This window comes from Macaca fascicularis, chromosome 5 (genome assembly GCF_037993035.2).
Source record: "Macaca fascicularis isolate 582-1 chromosome 5, T2T-MFA8v1.1".
Classification (NCBI taxonomy): domain Eukaryota; kingdom Metazoa; phylum Chordata; class Mammalia; order Primates; family Cercopithecidae; genus Macaca; species Macaca fascicularis.
Genome location: NC_088379.1, coordinates 188,926,019 through 188,946,045, shown reverse-complemented (window position 1 = coordinate 188,946,045; position 20,027 = coordinate 188,926,019). Strand labels below are relative to the sequence as shown.

At 43.2% G+C, this 20,027-nt stretch overlaps 1 protein-coding gene across 3 annotated transcripts in view; it reads left to right on the top strand.

Annotated features, from left to right (window-relative positions):
- Positions 1-20,027, top strand: part of ENPP6 (ectonucleotide pyrophosphatase/phosphodiesterase 6) — a 120,904-nt gene that overhangs the window by 58,599 nt on the left and 42,278 nt on the right. For 2 of the 3 annotated variants that reach the window (XM_005556391.4, XM_074040805.1), the window contains exon 2: positions 249-428. The exons of the other annotated variant lie outside the window; for it this stretch is intronic. In XM_005556391.4, the coding sequence (XP_005556448.4) occupies positions 249-428 (180 nt within the window). The remainder of the gene's footprint in view (positions 1-248; positions 429-20,027) is intronic. 3 annotated transcript variants of the gene reach the window in all.

Genomic DNA, 20,027 nt, shown 5'->3' with positions numbered 1-20,027 from the left:
TGACTTGACAGGGTGACGTCACTCAAAATGACCCCACCCTCCGTCAGTTAGTGGACATCTTACTGGATTGTCTATCTTCATGGCACGCTTAAGAAAAAAAATCTAATTTTTTTTTAAAATCAAAAGCAAATCTTTATGCTGTTCTGTACTTCCTAAACGATCATGAATGGCTTCTATGATCAAGGAACAAAGATGAAAATAGAAACCACCAGAACTGTAAACTGACAACTGTGTTCTCATTGACATAGGCCGCCACTGTGAAGTCCATCAGATGATCGGGAACTACATGTGGGACCCCAACACCAACAAGTCCTTTGACATTGGCGTCAACAAAGACAGCCTGATGCCTCTCTGGTGGAATGGGTCAGAACCTCTGTGGGTCACTCTGACCAAGGCCAAAAGGAAGGTCTACATGTACTACTGGCCAGGTGAGTGTGGACATCCATTCCAAATCTCAAATCATCGTAGAGTCTCCAAGAACAGTCAGTGTCAAGTTACTGTTTGAAGACCAAGCCGTGGTTTGGAAAATGAGATCTTTATTTAAGAAATATGCCTTGGCCAGGCACGCTGGCTTACGCCCGTAATCCCAGCACTTTGGGAGGCTGAGGCGGGTGGATCACCTGAGGTTGGGAGTTCGAGACCAGCCTGTCTAACATGGAGAAACCCCGTCTCTATTAAAAATACAAAATTAGCCGAAGTGGTGGTGCATGCCTGTAATCCAAGCTACTCGGGAGGCTGAGACAGGAGAATTGCTTGAACCCGGGAGGAGGAGTTTGCGGTGAGCTGAGATGGTGCCATTGCACTCCAGTCTGGGCAACAAGAGCAAAACTCCATCTCAAAAAAAAAAAAAAAAAAAAGAAAAAAGAAAGAAAGAAAGAAAAAAGAAAAGAAAAGAAATATATCTTATGGGCACATTTTTCTAAAATGTATTTTTAACTCTCTAACATCATACTGGACATAATGCTATTTCCTGATTCTCTTGACTTAGCAAACACCACAGGATAGCTTGCTTTTTTCATGTGCAAAATGTTGGATATACAGGAGAGAGAAATTATAGGGTGCTTATTGGCTTAAAAAAATAGTGTACCATTTCTATATGTGTTTGAACTCCTCTACAATATTGAAAAGATAATTGGAAGCACTCACTATTTCTTGGTAGTCCATGAAATGCAGTCCCTTTGTGTTAAGACTCCTGAGCTACACCCTAGCTCAACGAGGTAAGTAGTCATGTAAACTGCCTCGGCTGCTGTGAGAAGTCCTCGGGATACCCTCATCTTGGTCACTGAATATCTTTCATTAAGGATGAGAGGATTCAGTGATAACAATATAACCGGCTTCCCATTGTCTTTCCATTGGTGGGATTCATTATTTAGGTAAGTGGGCAGTTTACCTTTCCCACACACATGGCAATAGACACTTTTTTCCTAATTTTCAATGGTGTCATACTGATGATGGCCATTATGGAGGAAGATACCAGGGGAGGCCTAGAAAGTTGAAGGCATTATGAAGAGCAGCCTGTAGGAGATGGGGTCAAGTGGCTGAGGGGGTAACACTGGTCTGGATTGAGGACAGCCTGAAGGGTCTGTGAGAGGGCAGTGGGTTGCGAGATGTGTGGTCTGTAGGGAGGGGGCAGTGGAGAGTGGGGTGAAGGCCCACAAGGAGTGCGTAGGCCTTCGGCAGGAGTTTGGAGGATGCTGGATGGAAGTGGGTGTGTGGGGAGCTGTTGGGGCACTCCAGGCTATCCAGCTGTCAGAGGTGCACGGAACACAGACACATGGAGACATCGGAGGGCAGCCCACCACCCAGCTGCGGCGCAGCGCGTGCCCCAGAAGCTGCTGCAGAGCAGTGGCCATACCCGCAGGTGAGCTTCTGAAGGCCAGGGCAGGCTGCATGAATTCACAGCTGGGCCGAGCAACAAAGACATAGCTGGCATAGGCTCTCCCAGCAGACACAGTTTCAGGGGGATTGATCACAGTTTCTTCAGAAGACACCTAAGATTCCCTCCATAGCAGCCATCTCGGCGACGCAAGACACTTTTGAGCAAAGGAAGAGTTTAGGAAGATCCCATTATCTTACAAGGAGACAACTTTTCATGGAGGTGGACTAGATTTAAGGAAGCAAGTCAGTGCATGGACCAGGCCCATCAGGCTTGCTAGAGGAGTCAAACCTAGGGGTGAGTTTGGCTCTTCTAGCAAGTATAATGAGGTCAAGGCACAAGGATTTTGTTGCACTTTGAGGTCATTCTCAGAGGCATTATTATCAACAAGTTCATACATAGGGAGGGAATGGATTAGGCACACTGCATTAGGGACCACCTGGAAACAAATCTAAGGACCATCAAGATAAATATGGCCAATACCATGGGGGTCATCTTCCATGATATCTGGTTAGTTTGACTTTCTCTGTCTTGGGACTTAAGTTTTTCCTGCTTTGAAGAGCACACCCTCACACACAAAACCTTCCTGCCAACACCCCTTGAGCTCCCTCCACATAATATCTCCTAGAGAGGGGCTTTCAGCAGCCAGGATGCCAGTGCTATGGCCAAGTGGGAGGAGATCCTACTGAGGGGCAGCTGCCGTGTTGCACTCACTTCTCTCTGCAGCAGTACAGGGTATTATTATTATGCTATATTTCCTTTTGTTTTTGACAGAGTTTCACTCTTGTTGTCCAGGCTGGAGTGCAGTGGTGTGACCTCGGCTCACTGCAACCTCTGCCTCCCCGGGTCAAGTGATTCTCCTGCCTCAGCCTCCGGAGTAGCTGGGATTACAGGCGTGCACAACCACACCTAGCTGATTTTTGTATTTTTAGTAGAGACAGGGTTTTACCATGTTGGCCAGGCTGGTCTTGATCTGCTGACCTCAGGTGATCCACCCGCTTTGACCTCCTAAAGTGCTGGGATTACAAGCCTGAGCCACTGCTCTAGGCCTTTATCTCCTCTTATATATCACTGAGTGTCTAAAGAAATCTGAAAGCTAATTTGCATGAAAAATATCTTGTTGCTCCTCCAAAACAGCTCCTTCAGGACAAGAAGGGACCAATCTCTTCCTCTGATCCATAGTCTAACAGCTAATGGGATGTGACAGAAATGCTTTAAGATCAGTTATACTGTTAACTGTCAGGAGGAAAGAAGCTATAAAGATAGCCTCCTAGAGCTTCCTCAGTGACCTAAATGGAGGTTCACTGAAGATCTGGCTGTGTTGAAGTCGTCATAGATATAGAATAAAGTCTCTAGTCTCTCAGACGCTGTCTAGTCCTTCTAAACTGGATACTCAAACGAAGCACTCAGAGAGCCAGCTGTCTCTGCTGCCAGCCCAGCAGGGCGTGCCTGGCACCCTCTCATCTTCCTAGGGGGCAGCTGCAGTATTTCTGGTCACTGCTGTCATTTTTGTGTCCACCCTGGTTCCCTCCAGCCTTAGCCAATAGCCCAGTAAGCACTCATGTGTCTCTGTAAGATTAAGCGAGTTGCAGAGGCATTTCTTCAAAACATGACTTGATTGTATTTTTCTTCTTAAATCCTCCTTTTCCTTCTCCACTCCCCACAGGATATTGTACAGACCTCTTGGTGAGGTCTGGAAAATCTTCGTTGCTCTAGTGAACTGGGTTATGACACGCTGAGTCTCGCCATTAAGTCAATATTTAGAAGTGCAATTTAGAAATGGCACTAGTTCAAGTCTTCCTGTCAGGTAGATAAAGCAGCAGGCTGAAAAATTGATCCACAGTGAAGAGTCCAACATACTCCACCTCAAGTCTTGAGGCGTTTAATATCGTTCACCAGGCCCTTTAGCACCCCGCCCAATGTTGCCATTGGAGTTCAGGGAGAAATATGCCTCTGGAAAAGATCCCAGGCCCTAAGTCAGGGTAGGCCCCAAAATCAGCCAGAAACTGTATATAGGACCCCGTTGTGTTCTGCAAGGAGTGAGAGCTGAGTGTGTGTTGTTCACTCACTTAATCCCTCCACCCTATCCTTCTAGTCTAATGTTAAAGGAATTGGTGGGAGTGGAGGGCGGTGAGGAAGAGACTCCAACATTCAATTCATACTGGAAAGCAACCCAAAGCAGAGAAGAATTATGGGAGGAAGGAGGAAAAATAGGGAATATGGGAGAATAGTAAGATATGGTGTAGAAATGCAGCTTGATGTCTTTGGATAAGCAGGGCTACCTTACATGGTAGCAGCAGTTTTTAAGTTTATTCTTATGACTATTATAAAATACAAAAAAGGAATAAAAAAAGCAGCTTTTTAAGAGTCTGTGCTTAATACTTTTTGGAGTTCTAAGTTCACATCTCCCACCACGCATTTGGCAATGTTAACTCCCTACAGCCAAGCAGTAAGGAGGACTTGGATGCAACCACTCATATGCTCCTGGAATGGGGCTGGGTGTGGGTCTGGGCTCTTCTCCTGGCCTCTTCCTGTCCAGGGCAGGCCTTCAGACCAATAAGTCACCTTCTACGTAGAGAAAGATACATTTGCACCTGGCTTCCACTCCCACACTTTCCAGCAGTGGGCTGGGTGGGGAGTTAGTGGGTGGGCATTTGACTCAGCTTCTATCAAATTTTGCTTGTTATAATCAAGGTGATGTCATCTGGATAATAAGAGGAATGCATTGGCTACTGGTCAAGAATTACAGGTCAGCTCCAGCCTCTTTCTCATTCTTGCCATGGTAGGTCCTTGACAACCTTCAGTCAGGCTGATCTTAGAAGCAGAGGCTCAGGCACAGGGAAAATAAGGAGCTCAGCATTGCTCATACAGAGGTGTGAGTAAACCTGACAGCTAAGTCACGGCCTCTATGCATGTGACACCAATCCTCTGGATAAAAACTGGATTTTTTTTCAGGCAGATGTCAAAACATTGCAAACACAAGTGGTCTGGATATCCACTAGTTTTTAAATAACATTACCAGTTTGGCATTAGACTTTGTGATTTATGTAATTTTAGGACTGAAAGAGGCCTGAGTCAAGGCATAATCTGCTGGTTCCTGCCCTCATTAGTCAAGAACCTCTTTAGGAAACTGATAAAAACTGTAGACGTCTTTCCAGAAGAATGCATCCACATCCACTACACTCACACTTTTGTTGTCATGTAGGATAAGAGATTACAATGCTGAGGATTGCCAAGTAGTCCTTGATGTGATAACACACACATACTTATGATAGTTAATTGATTTGATTTTTTTAATGCAATAGAAATGTGTTAAAAACTCATCGAAGTATCAAATGAAACCTAAGCTTCTGCAATTAATGTTGTCTGGCAAGGGTAGGCTTGGGTCAAAATTCTGTAAGCCTCTTTGGGTTGAATTCACATTGCATCATTTCCTTTGTCAGTAACTTCAGCAAGATCTGCATTGCTGATGTTGTCTTTGACAGCAAGAAAAGGATTGCAAATTCACATCTCAAGAGTGAGATTGTCTCCACAAAATGATCCTCAAAAGCATCCTGCAGGGTTTCTGGGCATCGACCGTTTCTGCTGCAGAGAAATGGAAGAGATGCTGCCTCTCTGGACTGCTGTCTGCCGAAGTGATTCCTCCAGTGTTCAAAAGTTTTTATAGCTGTCTAACCACATCCAATCTCCCTTTGCAGGATGGTATCTTGGCCAAAAGAGTGCATAGTTTTTTAGCAGCATCCCTTATGTTGATTAGAAAGTCTTAAAGAGAAATCCAGGGACGAGCATCCATCCTTCAAAAATCATGGCAAATCCATTTCTTCACAAAACATCTTTAAAGGGTGTGACTCAAGGCCTTGGGATGAACTCTCTGGAGACAGCCATGAGCAAAAGCAGATACAGACCCTCCTCACCTGCACTCCCTCCTGAGAACTTACCATCCAGTGAAGGAGGTAGACAATCTAATACTTATCCAAATAAATGTATAAGTACAGTTATCAAAAGTACAATCATGAAAAGCAAGCATGATGACATCATCTAATAAGGAGTCTAGCTCCATCTGAGAGGGTTAACAAAGGTGTCCTTAGAAAGTGACAATGAGGGCATGGGTAAGGTGGGAAGGAGACCCCAAACCCAAGGAGCAGCAGGTGCTAAGATCCTGGATAGGGTGGGAAGCATGAAAGTTTCAAGACACTGAAAGAAGGGAGGAGAGGTGTGGTGTGGATAAGGGGGAGAGAGGCTGAGGCCAGGCCAGGCTCTAACAACCAAGCTGAACACTTTTTTTTTTCTTTGAAACAGGGTCTTTCTCTGTTGCCCAGGTTAGAGTGCAGTGGTGCAATCGTAGCTCACTGCAGCCTCGACCTCCTGGGCTCAAAGAGTACTCACACCTCAGCTTCCTAAGTAGGTGGGTTGATAGGTGCACCCCTCCGCACCCCGCTAAGTTTTTTACGTTTTGTAGAGATGTGCATGGAGTTGGGGGTGGCAAGGGTCCACTATGTTGCCCAGGCTGGTCTCGAATCCTGGACTCAAGCAATCCTCTTACCTCAACCTCCCAAAGAGCTGGGATTACAGGCATGAGCATCTGGCCCACGCTGAAGCATTTATTCTGATCCCGAAATGAATGAGAAGTCACTGGAAGGTTTTAAGGAAGAATGTGACGGCATCATACTTGCATTTTGAAAGCACTACTCTGGCTGCAACCTGAATGGAATGGCGGCATCCAGGGTGGGTGAATGAGGGCGACGGACGCATCAGGAAGTCATTGTGGAAACCTGGGGAGCAGGTGAGCATGGCTCAGACTGGGTAACAGAAGTGGTGAGAAATGGCTGGGTGGGAGGCACCCTTAGAAATTGGAACTGCCAGGACCTGCTGATGGATTGGATTTGGGAGTGAGGGATTGGACGATGACAGGAATGGCCCTGGGCTTCTTGCTCACAGAACTGCATAGATGGTGGTTCTTCACTGAATCAGGCGTGGCTGAAAGAGGAGCAGTCTGGAGGCAGAGGGACATCAACTCGGAGTTGGCTCTGGGACGTCGAGCTGCCAGGTCTGAAGCTCAGAGAAGAGAGCTGGAGATACAAAGACGTGACTCAATGGCGCATCAGAGGTCAGCGCAGCTGTGGGAATGGAGAAGTTTACCCGGGGAGAGTACAGAACTGGAAAGAAAAAGGATCCTGGACACAGCCTTGAGGAAATCTAATTTTTAGTAACCAGATGGAGGAGGGTGAGCCTGCAAAGGACACCAAGGAAAAAAGTCTTCAGAAGCAGGAGAAGCCCCAGCAGAGCTGTGAAAAGCAAGGGAAGGTAGCATCACTCTGCGTAGCCATCTGATGAGGGGCCCGTCCCATCTGAGAGGCAGGGAAAGGCTTCCCTGAGACAGTGACACTACTTGACAACTGTTGACACACACTCGTTACAGAGGCCAAAAGGATGCAAGACGGAGTGGGCATCGTGAGCATTTAATGTTGCTGAGCATCACGGGGACTGCAAAGGAGCATCTGCATTTATTAACAGCACAACCCTGGCCAGCTCTGGACTTTGCGGCTGTTTCATTTCTTTAACATTATGATTTCTGACCTTGTGTAACAAGGATGCATTGTTTTTATAGCAAGAAAAACAATTCAGGTTGTTTCAACTAATTTCTTTTTTTTTTTTTTTTTGAAACGGAGTCTCTCTCTGTTGCCCAGGCTGGAGTGCAGTGGCACAATCTCAGCTCACTGCAACCTCCGCCTCCCAGGTTGAAGCAATTCTCTGCCTCAGCCTCCCGAGTAGCTAGGATTACAAGCACCCGCCACCATGCCCAGCTAATTTTTCTATTTTTAGTAAAGACAGGGCTTCACCATCTTGGCCAGGCTGGTCTTCAACTCCTGACCTCATGATCCACTTGTCTCAGCCTCTCAAAGTGCTGGGATTACAGGCGTGAGCCACTGCGCCCAGCCGTTTCAACTAATTTCTAAACATCATTAGTCAACCCTTGAAAATTGGCTGAAAATTAACTGGGATATACACAAAAAAGAGAGGACAGGTGAGTAACAGCAGACAAACTAAACCAAAAAAAAAAAAAAAAAAGCTTAAAATCAGAGAGTCATGAATATTCCTTTTAAACCAAATTATTGTGTTGACCAAATTGATGTGCTAACCAAATTCTTTCCAGCCAGATTGCTTTGTTCCAAATTCGTTTCAACACAATTGCATAATACTCCATTCATTCTTGGGCAGTCACCGGCCCCTGTGGGTTTACAGTAAGGAATTCCCTGACATGCATCGCATATCTACCGGAGGTTTTCAAACTGCATTCACTTACCCTCAGCTTCCCAGTCAAGTTTCAGGGGCTCAGGGGCTGGAGAGGCAGGAGATATCTGGGATTCCTTTGGGAAAAGGTTTCTCTGAAAAAGAAATTTGGAAATCAATTGCCTATGCTGTTCACTGATGTGTTCATTCCATGGTGGTTTTCTTGTGTGGCCTGTGTACCTGACACATGGGACACAGGCGAAATGTGCCACAGCCCTGCCACCAAGAAGCTCAGAGCCTAATCACGCAGCCAGGTGTGTCAAAAATAATTGCATCACAGCACAACACGTGCAGCGGGCAAAGGAGACCAACCACAGGCTTCATCTCATCTGCCTGGAGCTGTGTTGTGACGACTTCTTAAAATCAATTGAGTGCTGCCTCAGGAATGGAAAACAATATGTGTCATTTGATGCTTTCAGGTTGAAGGAAAAAAGAAAGAAGAAAAAGGGGAGAGGATAGAAAGGAAAGGAAGGAAGAAAGAAAAGGAGGCAGGGAGGTGAAAGGGGAGAAACAGCAAGGCAAAGGAAGGAGGAAGGGTGGAAGACAGAAGATAAGGCAGAAGGGACTCGGGAAGGACAGGCGTTCCTTAGGCTGAGCGAGTCGCTCCACGTGCAACCCTGCACTCAGGCGCCTGCAGATTAGAACAAGTGAACTGTGTTTCGGGGGCTCTCCTTGAGGCAGTGGCTAGGCCAGCGCATGAATGCGGGAAGGCCCTTCTCAGGCTGCTCACCTCTTCCTCCTCCTGGCGCTCCACCTGGTCTGCCCTGCTCGGCCCAATCCTTCCCAGGGCCTGCCCTTCCTTCCTCAGTGCCCTCTGTCCTCCGCTGAATTTCAACCAGGGCCAGGACCATGGGCTCTCAGGCCACACACTGTTTCATCCTGACACTCCTCGGTGCCTTACATAAAGGAACCATGAATGCAGGATTGTACCCCAGGGTGGGACCCAGTGAGGAAGACCTTGTTCTCAAGGTCAAGTGCCAGCTACGGCTCCTGGGGCCTCTCTGTGTCCTGCCTGCTCGGAGCTTGTTTAGGGTGAAGAAGCTTCCTTCCCATGGAGCGTGCCGTCTGACCTGGAGCAGGCGCTGGGAGTGGGGCTCAGGAGCTGGGTGAGGCGGTCCTGCCACCTCCTTTTGCCTCCTACCTTAGTTAGGCCATTGGACTTGACCTCGGGCTCCCTGGACAGCCTTGGCTGCTCCAGACACCTGCAGAAAGAGGGGCCTCTCCAGAGAATCCCAGGGGAAAGGCTGCCCCCAATCCCCTCCACAGGACTGGGGAAGTAGAGGCTGAGGGAACATGCAGGGGGAAGTGGGTGGCAGGGCTGCCGTTTGGGGCTGTCTGACCCTAGTCCCACGAGAGGTCCTTGTACCAGGACCTGGTTTCTGGCCAGGTCTGGAGAGGGGCTGGCACTGCTGGGGCTCCCACTGGCCTTCCCAGCTGTGCCAACCCAACTCCCCAGAGCACAGTCCGGGGTGGCAGACTGGTGGGGAAAGAGTCCTTCCCTCCGGTTCAGCTGTAGTATTTCCAGCACTTCACTGGGGCACTTGGGGAACTTCAGGGCAGAAGATTTTCTTTTCAAAAGCCAGAACATGGATTCCAGATCCGTGCAGTCACTCATTCACTGCGAGGCGTGCAGAAGTCCCTTAGCCTGTCTCTGCTCTTCCCTCCCTGTCTCCGCAGATCCTGCACGAGGTTGCAGAGGTGCAGAGGGCAGCAGGAGCCCTGTTCCAGATTGCCCAGAGAATTCTGGGATAGGCCATGAGGGCCAACGCATGACAGGAAGCGGGGCTCCCAGGAAAGGGACGCATAGCGGGAGAGGCCACCAGGTCCATGCAGAAGGGGAGGAGGACAGAGCCTCACCGTGTCACGTCTCAGGGCTCACCCACAGGACTGAGGCAGAGGCAGAGTTCATCGAAAAGGCCACAGGACTGGCTAGGCCATGAGAGCCGGCGCCGGGCTGCTGCCCAAAAACCGCAGAGAAGAGGCTTTGCAGGGCCCACAGGCACTGCTCCCTCCTCGCCTCAGCTCTTCCTGTGAGCGGCTCAGAACCACCTGAGAAGCCTGGGAGACCATGAGACTCTAGTAGACATGGGGAATAAGGTCATTTGTAAGACGTGGGAATCACAGACTCAAATTGGAGGGGTGAGGGAGGAATTCCTAGACAGGGGCAAGAGGTTCAGCAACCCTGATGAGCTCTGCATTAAAGCACCTCTTGGCATCCTGCATCCCAGGTAGGTCGAGGCTGCTGTGATCCAAGTGCGAGGAAACCAGCTCCTCGGAGAAGGAGGCTTTGGTCAGGAAAACCGTGTGGTGCAGAAAGTCAAGAGGGCTTCCTTTGTGGGAGGCGTGGAGTCACTGTAATCCTTTCAAGATTGAGAAGGTCATGAGGCACATGCCTCAGACACAAAGACCCTGTGGATCACGTATGTCAAGTGTGTCAAGTAGCCTGCAGGGGCCGTAATTCCAGTCATGGTCATTCATTCCTCTCACCTGGTCCCACTCGGAAGAAGTGCAGTCCCTGACCGTGAGCCAGGGATTTTTCCTGATCTAAAGCTAACCAGCAGATAGAGAGATGAAAGCGTGGCCTTTGACCTCATTATGCCTGGCTGTAGTTTCACCACCTGCCTCCCTGAAGCTGAGACTCAGCCTGGGTACGGCACACATTCCCTCTCATCTTGGTTTCCTATTAGTCACTTTCTGTGCCCAGTGGGTCATTTTCAGTTGAGTTTTCAGAGTCAGCGCTAATGGATGAGTTGGTTCTCATCTAATTTGTCTTCCCCAGCTTGCTCTCACCCCTGCACACAAGGCCAGTCTGCAGGGTCGCCCTGCGCTCAGGCTAGCCCACTCCCTTCCTCCCCGCATCAGAAGGGAGTCACTGCCAAAGGTCCCCCAGCCCCGTGGGCAAGGCCGACCCCAGGAAAAGGCTGACCTCTGAGATCAAAGGCCATGCTTTCCCCCAAGGACTTGTTCCCACAAGCTTCTGTGCCTCAGATGTATTTTCCTGGAAAAGGTTACGTGCTTTTAAGAGAGTTAATTGGCTTAGCTGTTTTAATAAGCTCTCTTGAGACATGTATTCAACAGTTGCACACCTGTCTCACATCACATAAAATGCAGTGCACAGGGGTTATTGTTACAAGATGTGTCAAAGTTGGCAGGCAGCAGGAGCTACACTTGGAAGGGGAAACCTAGGCTCTAGGAAGTTTGGAGAAATGTAATTTTTATGGGCTCAACTCGGTGGTCCTTGGAGAGAGTTGCCAGAAGCGAGTCTCCTTCAGGACGGCAGTGTGCACGGTGGAAAGTATCAGAGCTAGACCCGATGGCTGGCAGACCGGGAGACCATGGGACGTTCACTTCTCCTATAGGAGGCTTTTGCTTTCTCAGCTGTAGATGAAGGGGTTTGAGGTACAATGGCAGGTACAGCTGTGAAAGCTGCTAATTGCACAGGATGCCACATCTATGGGGGGCATCGTCCATATTGTAGACGTTACAGATTTGCATATTTGTGTTGACAATTTTTGGTCCAAGCCAGTAAAGTGTTATGAAAAAAAAAAATGAAAATAATTTTCTAATGGGTGGAAGTTATATGTTTTGAAGAAGAAATGCCTTATTATTATTATTATTATTATTTTGAACGAAAGCCCACGGGCTTAGCGATGGCTGTCATTGGTTGTCCTTTAAGTTCTCACTAATGCTTTTTTTCCAATCAGGATGTACTTATTAGGTTGTAGGAGAAGACTGCCCGAGGTGGGAATACCCAGCAAAAAGGCAGACTCTAGACAGAGATAACAGTAGGTCCTAAAAAATGAGCCCTAATTAAGGGCATTTCCCTGTAATGCTCCCTGGGAATGATGAGGAAACAAGACAGAGTAAAGCTAAAACATGCCCTCAAAGTTGTCATGAAATCAAAATCTTGCCCCAAGTCCCTGATTAATGTTTGAAATTGCACAAGGCAGCCCATCGCCCTTGTTGCCGCCTTCTCCACAGATCCCTGAGGCAGAGATTCAGAAAGCCCTGCTTTCTTCAGTTGTGTTGGGATGACTTGCAAGCTCTCAGCTGACCAGATTCCATGCTCCCTGTGGAGCCATGAAAATGGCCTGGAGGCAGCAGCCTGCGAGGTTGAGCAATGCTCGCCCACTTCACAGATTGAGCCTGTGGGAGATACAGGAGAGGGGCCCGCAGACTCCTGATTAGACAGCTACCTCCTGGGATTCACACAACACTCCCCCTCCAGTCTGATTTCCATCAGATAAAGACTAGAGAAAACAAAACAGAGCTCCCACGCAAATTCACCTCGGAATAATTAACTTTGCTCCCTCTAAAACTTTGCCGAATCTGAAACTGCTCTCTCTTCCACGCTCCGTTTTGCTGCCATTGTCATTTATTGCTGGCCGTTGCCTTTGCCAGTCATTTATTCACTCTGGGTTTTAACATTAGAGGTAAGGGCAGATGTTTTCCCCTTGGGGATTTCACCACGGAGAGACCATTCTACAGAGACACAGCAGAAGGATTGCACCTGTCCAGTCTCCATCCACTTGGGTGGTAGTCCCATCCCTTCTCAGAGACACATGACTTCCACTCAAATGAACGGTGTCTGCAGCACTTGCATTCAAAGCACCTCTGATGGGTGGTGCTTCTCACCCCATTATCTGAGTCTGTAATCATCCCAGTAGATCGTAATTAGGATGTCCTATGTGCCCTGGCTTCGAAGTTTCTTCCTCTCTCTGCTCTGCACATAGAGCTTTAGTTGGGGGATAACCTTGAAGAGAATAACTTACGCCACTGTCAGACAGATTTCACCTCTTACCTCCAACTGTCAACATCACTTCTGGCCCAGCTGCTTCCAGGACATTACAGTTCCCATAGAGTGGAGCTACTGCTGCCTCGTTTCTTAGTTCAGGAGGCTTCAGACTTAATTCCCAGGGATTTCCAAGAGCAAAATTAGTTTTAAAGAAACCAATTCTAAGACCCTCAAAGTCCATGTGTATTGCTAAAGTCATCCTGACTAAAACATGTTCTTTACTGTTTTATGTAAGAAAAAGATACCTCTCACCCATCAAGAATATTACTAAGGTGCATTGCCACAGTATGTAAATGCCTTTAGCACCAGACAGATGGTTCAAAATATTGATGCAAATGTTGGAAAGTGAGTGAATCTAGTAACAAAATAACAAACCTTAAAAGAGAAGATATTTCCAGTGCTTGCTTTAACATTATTTAAGAAAAACTTAATTGAGCTGTCAGCTGAAATATTGTTTTCAAATGTATGATGATAGATCACTGTGCAATTTTGGCATTCAAAGAAACAGTTCAAAGAATTAAATGACATTCGTACAAAAAACTCCTTCTATTTCTATATATTTATTTATGTGAACAACTTTCTCAGCACTTACATTTAATGACTAGAAATAGCATTGATTCTGAACTTGTCTCATTCTAGAAATCAGTCATATTTATCCATGAATATACAAATTAGTTTTTTAAAGCACACCTATTTCTTTCATTAAGACATACATTTCTAATAAAATGTAAAGATAATTTCTAAAATTACAACCTTTTATGTTTAAAAATTATTTGTTGAAATGTGGGATTCTAGTTGGTACAATGCCCAGCTAAGTTGTTTTGAAACAACGCATCTCTCCAGGAACAACTAGAAGAGCTGCTGGCCTGCATGCATGTGTGCATGCATTTATGTGTGTGATGGACCAGAGATAAGCCAAGATGTGGAGAAAGAGCTGCGTCCGGCGGCAATGGTACCCTGTCTCTCCTTCAGCCAATGCTGATCACAAAAGCAGCAGCTGAGAGGTCAAGAGACATGGCAGCACTACTGGATAGGGGAAAGGACAAAAATTGGAGTTCAGGGCCCACCAAGGAAAAGAAATCTAGTAAAAATCCCAGACTTTCAGTTGGAACAATAAAAAGCAACACCCTAGCACTAAGAATAAGCTAGAAATAGACAAGGGGGAAGCTGTCATAAAGACACAACTAAGCTTCAAATCATCTTAATCCTTGACTGAATCCACTCTGGATTAAGGTAGTCTGCTGATAGCCTAAATCCTCACCATGAGCAAAACTGTGTGCTTACTAGAAGATAACTATATATCCTGTTAAGCAGTATTTACAGTTTTATGTATACAATATGTAGTATTCAATTTAAAGAAAAAAAAAACAAAAACGGAATATAAGAAAACAAGGCCTGACTGAAAAACCAAGAGAGAGAAACAAAGCAGAATAGACCCAAAACCACTATAAGCCGGGCACAGTGGCTCACACCTGTAATCCCAGCACTCTGGGAGGCTGAGGCAGGTGGATTGCTTGAGGTAAGGTGTTTGAGACCAGCCTGGCCAACATGGCAAAGCTCCATCTCTATTAAAAATACAAAAATTAACCAAGTGTGGTGGTGGGTGCCTGTAGTCCCAGCTACTCAGGAGGCTGATGCAGGAGAATCACTTGAACCTGGGAGGCAGAGGTTGCAGTGAGCTGAGATGAGATTGTGCCCCTGCACTCCAGCCTGGGTGACAGAACGAGACTCCATCTCAAAAATAAAAGAACTATGATAAAAGACGAAATCACAAAATGGAGACCTGCAGTAGTAAGTTAAAATCTTTTTTACAAAGGGAACTCTAGAAATAAAGAGAGAGCTATCCAGCTTCAATGTGAAGATGCAAAAGGATGAACAAGGCAGAAAAGCATGTAAGAGACATGCGGTATGTAGTGAAGGGGTCACAGCAGGAGAGGGAAAATGGGGCAGAAGTAATATTTGAGTAATAATAATTGAGAATTTCCCCAAACTGACAAGAAATACCAAACCATACATTCACGAAGTGCTGTGAAACACAGGAAAGAGCATCATGGATTTCAGAACTGGTGAAAACCAGAGACAATGAGAAAATCTTAAAAGAAGCCAGAGAAAATTGTTCAGTGGGGCAATAATAAGACTGACAGCTGACTCTCCAACAAAATATTGGAATTCAAGGAGACAATGGAATGAGATGCTCCGAATGATACGAGAAAACAATGATCAACCTAAAATTCTATATCAAGTGAAAATATCCTTCAAAAATGATAGCACAGTAAACTGAGATAGCAACCATAGTAAACATAGAGATAGCAAACTGAGAGAACTTATTGCCAGCAGGCCTAGAGTAAAGGAAATACTAACTTCTTTAGACAGAAGGAAAATGATCACAGATGGAAGCACAGAGATGGAGGAGGAAATGAAGAGTAATAGAAAGGGTGAGTGTGTAGGTAAACTTAAATAAATAATAATACTAAAAGTCCCTTTTTTGGATTAAAATCCAAAATTTAATTCTCATGTAGAGAATTAAAATACATGACAATAGAAGCACAGAAGATGGGAGAAATGTAAATTTCAGAGTTAAAGTGTCTGAATGTTCTTGCATTTTCTGGGAAGTTGTGGAATGAAAATTTATATTTTAATATTTTAATAATTTTAATTTTTAAAAAAATTTATTTTAAAAAAATTAATAAAAATTTTAATAAATATAAAATTTAATAGACTTTAATAGACTAATAGACTTTAATAGACTAATATTTTCATTTTTATCATCTCTGGGGCCCTTTGCAAGGAAGAGGTTAGTCAAAATGTATAAATAGCAAACTAATAGAGGAAGGAAAATGGCACAATAATAATAATATATACTTTATTCAAAAGAAATTAAAGAAGGAGAGAAAAACTATCAAATGTGTGATGGATACAAAATGTAGTTAACTGGCTGATTTAAACACAAAAATATCAGAAAATACATTAAATGTAAATTTTTATTTTTTTCACTAATATTTTGTTAAATATTTTAATGAATCAGAATATATGTAGTGTTCCATTTACAAAAAATTCAAAACAGCAGAAGCTAATGTACAGTGTTAGAACAGTATTCACCCTTGGGTGAACAGTGATGAGAAAGGAGCATGAAAAGGCACCCATAAGTGATGACTGTGTTCTGTTTCCTGACATGGATACTCAGTATACAGCTGCCTTCACCTTTTAAGGATTCACTGAACAGTATCCTTATGAATTATTCACTTTTTTGCATCTATGTTAAACTTTGATAGAAATTTACTTTAAAAACGACTATCATTGGAATGGATAAAACCAAAAACTAATATAGGCTGCTGATGAAGACATACATTAAATATTAAGTATGCAGAAAGTTGAAAGTAATCGCATTTTTTTTTTTTTTTTTTGAGACGGAGTCTCGCTCTGTCACCCAGGCTGGAGTGCAGTGGCGCGATCTCGGCTCACTGCAAGCTCCGCCTCCCGGGTTCACGCCATTCTCCTGCCTCAGCCTCCCGAGTAGCTGGGACTACAGGCGCCGTCACCTCGCCCGGCTAGTTTTTTGTATTTTTAGTAGAGACGGGGTTTCACCATGTTAGCCAGGATAGTCTCGATCTCCTGACCTCGTGATCCACCCGCCTCGGCCTCCCAAAGTGCTGGGATTACAGGCTTGAGCCACCGCGCCCGGCCCAGTAATCGCATTTTTAAAAGACACACTGCACAAAACACTAAGAGAGCTGGTGCAGCTATAATAACACTAGGCAATGTAGACTCTAAGCCGAGAATGTTTTTAAGTTAACGACTATTCATGTTGATATAAATTTTTATCTTCTAAGAAGATGTAACAGTGTAAATAGTAATGTTCCTAATTACACACTCTCAACATAAATAAGTCAAAAATTGGAAGCACTAAAAGGAGAAACAGGTAAATTCACAACAATAGTGGACTTAAATACATCTTTCTCAATAACTGATAGAATAAGAGAGCAAGAAGTTAGAAAGATACAGAAAATTTACATAATTAACATTCTTACCTAATTGAATTTACTAGAACTCTGCACCTAGCTGCTGCATAAACGTTATTTTCAAGTACACACGAAACATTTATCAAAAATGGCCATATGTTAGCCACAAAATCTTTCTCAACAAATTGAAAAGGTCTGAAATCATGAGAATGTGTCCTATGACTGTCATGTAATTAAACAGTAATCAATAATAAAAATAAAACTTTAAATCTCATACATTTGGAAAATAACCAGACTTCTAAATAACTTTTGATTCAAAAGTTATTTTGATTCAAGTAATTGTGAAAACTTAGAAAAATCTTGAACTGAGGGATAGTAAAAATGCTACTTATGATGTAGTGGCTTAAGAATAATGCAGTTAAAGTCATCCTTATAAGGAAATTAACAGGCATACAAGATGCATTAGCTAAGAAGGCAAAAAGTAGTGATTTGCCTCCAACTCAAGGCAACTTAAATTATCCCCAAATATAAAGAAGAAAATCATGAAAAGCAGAAATGAATAAAATAGAAAATAAACATACAACAAAGAAAATTGACAAAGCCCCATTTGTTTTTGGGGAAAAAAACCTATTAAAATGGATGCAAACTTGACAAGGCTTATACAGAAATAAAGAGAGAAGACACAAATAGCCAATAATGAAATGAAAAAAGGGACATCAACAGAGAACCTGTAAACCTTAAAAAGCCAGTAATAGAGTATGAAAATGTTACACCAATGTATCTGAAAGCACAGATGAAACAGACAGATTTCTAGGGAAAACATCACCAAATCACAAAAAAAGAAATAGAAAATTGGAATACTTCTATATCTGTTTTTAAATTAAATCTTTAAAAACCATTCCTAAAATAATAACCTAGTATTAGACACCTCCACTAGTGAAGTTTTCAAACATTTAAGAAAAAAATAATAGCAATCTTACAGAAATTCTTTCAGAGAATGCATAAAGATAAATCGAGTCAGGCATGGTGGCACACACTTGTAATCTCAGCTACTTGGGAGGCTGAGGCAAGAAGATCCCCAGAGTTCAGGAATTCAAGACTGGCCTGGCCAACACAGTGAGATACCAGCTCTTAAAAAAAAAAAAAAAAAAAAAAAAAAAAGATAAATCACTACCATAATGAGGTTAGCATAATCTTGATACAAAAATGTGACAAACATTAAAAGAAAGTAAAATTACAAGACAACCTTTTTCATGAACATAGATAGAAAAATTAGAAACAAAGTATTTGCATCCTGAATCTATCAATATATAAATAGAATAATATATGCCAAACAATTGGGTTTATAAAAGGAAAACCTACGTTTAACATTTAAAAATCACTACAGCCTGGGTGACAGAGTGAGACTCCATCTGAAAGAAAAAAAATCAATCAATATCATTTACAACAGTATTAGAATGAAAGAGAAAATCATTTAATCATTTCAGTAGATCATGAAAAGCAATTGATACAATCCTAAACTAAGATTTATTAAAATAAAGTTGGGTAATTAGTACACTGCACCCTTAGCATGATAAAGGATATCTACCAAAAAACAAAAAGCGACAGCAAACATCATAGTTTATGGAGAAATGCATTCAGGACTATGTAAGGGTGCCTTCTAGCATGACTTCTATTCAGCTGTGTACTGGAGGTCCTTCGGGGGAGCAGGGGAAGATGACAGGGATAAAAGTAAAACAATTAAAAAGGCAACAAACTGTCACTATTCGCAGATGACTGTTTTGGAAAAACCCCAAAGAATTCACTTTTAGAATTAATAAGAGATATTTTGATACAAATTCAACATTTAAAAATTATTGTATTGATATCAACTAAAAACTGAGAAAAAATTAAAAGGTCAGTACCATTTATAGTAAATTCAAATACATGAAAGATGGAAGAATAAATCTAACAAAAATGGCTCAAGAACTTAATATCAAAAAGCATTTAAAGAAATGTAAAAAGGCCTAAATAATTGGAAAAATATATTATATTTATAAATTGGTAATCTTAATATTTTATCAGTTTTCTCAGAATGGATCTACAGATTCACTGTAATCCCAATCAAATCCCAACTCTGTGTGTGTGTGTGTGTGTGCGTGTGTGTGTGTGTGAATTGAAAGACTGATTCTAAAATTTATATGAAATGCAGAGACTCGAGAATAGCTGAAACTATTTGGAGACAGATGAACAAAACAGGAAGATTTACTCCATTAATAGATACAGACCTATTTTAAACTACAAAAAGTAAGACAAATTGTATTTCCGCAAGAATAGTTAAATAGACTGAGGGTAAAGGTCAGAAATTCCTGAAATAAACCCACAAACATATGATCCAATATGTGACACTGCCACAAAGTGATAAAGGATAGTCTCCAAAAAATTATGATCGATCAATTGGAGATTATATATATATATATATATGTATGTGTGTATATATGTGTATATATACATCTTCTGACTCCTATATATGTGTGTGTGTATATATATACATCTTCTGACTCCTATCTAATACCATAAATGAAAATTAATTCTAGGTAATTCCTGATGGATTGTAGATCTAAATGTAAAATGGAAAACATAAAGCTTCTATGTTTAGAAAAATTTGGAACTGAAGAAAGAAAACATAGGTGAATATCATCATGACTTTGGATAAGAAAAATATTTCTTAAGCAGGAAAAAATAGCACTAACAATATAGAAAAAGGACTGATGAAGTAGTCATTAAAATTAGAAGCTTCTCTTTATTTTGATATGGAGTTTTGCTCTTGTTGCCCAGGCTGCAGTGCAATGGCACAATCTCAGCTCACTGCAACCTCCACTCCCTGGGTTCAAGGGATTCTCCTGCCTCAGCCTCACAAGTAGCTGGGAATACAGGCACACATTACTACACCTGGCTAATATTATATTTTTAATAGAGGCAGGGTTTCACCTCATTGGCCAGGCCAGTCTCAAACTCATGACCTCGGGTCTTGCTTTTTTATTCAGTCTGACCCACCTCTACCTTTTAAATAACAAATTTAGTCCATTTATTTATTTATTTATTTATTTATTTATTTTATTTTATT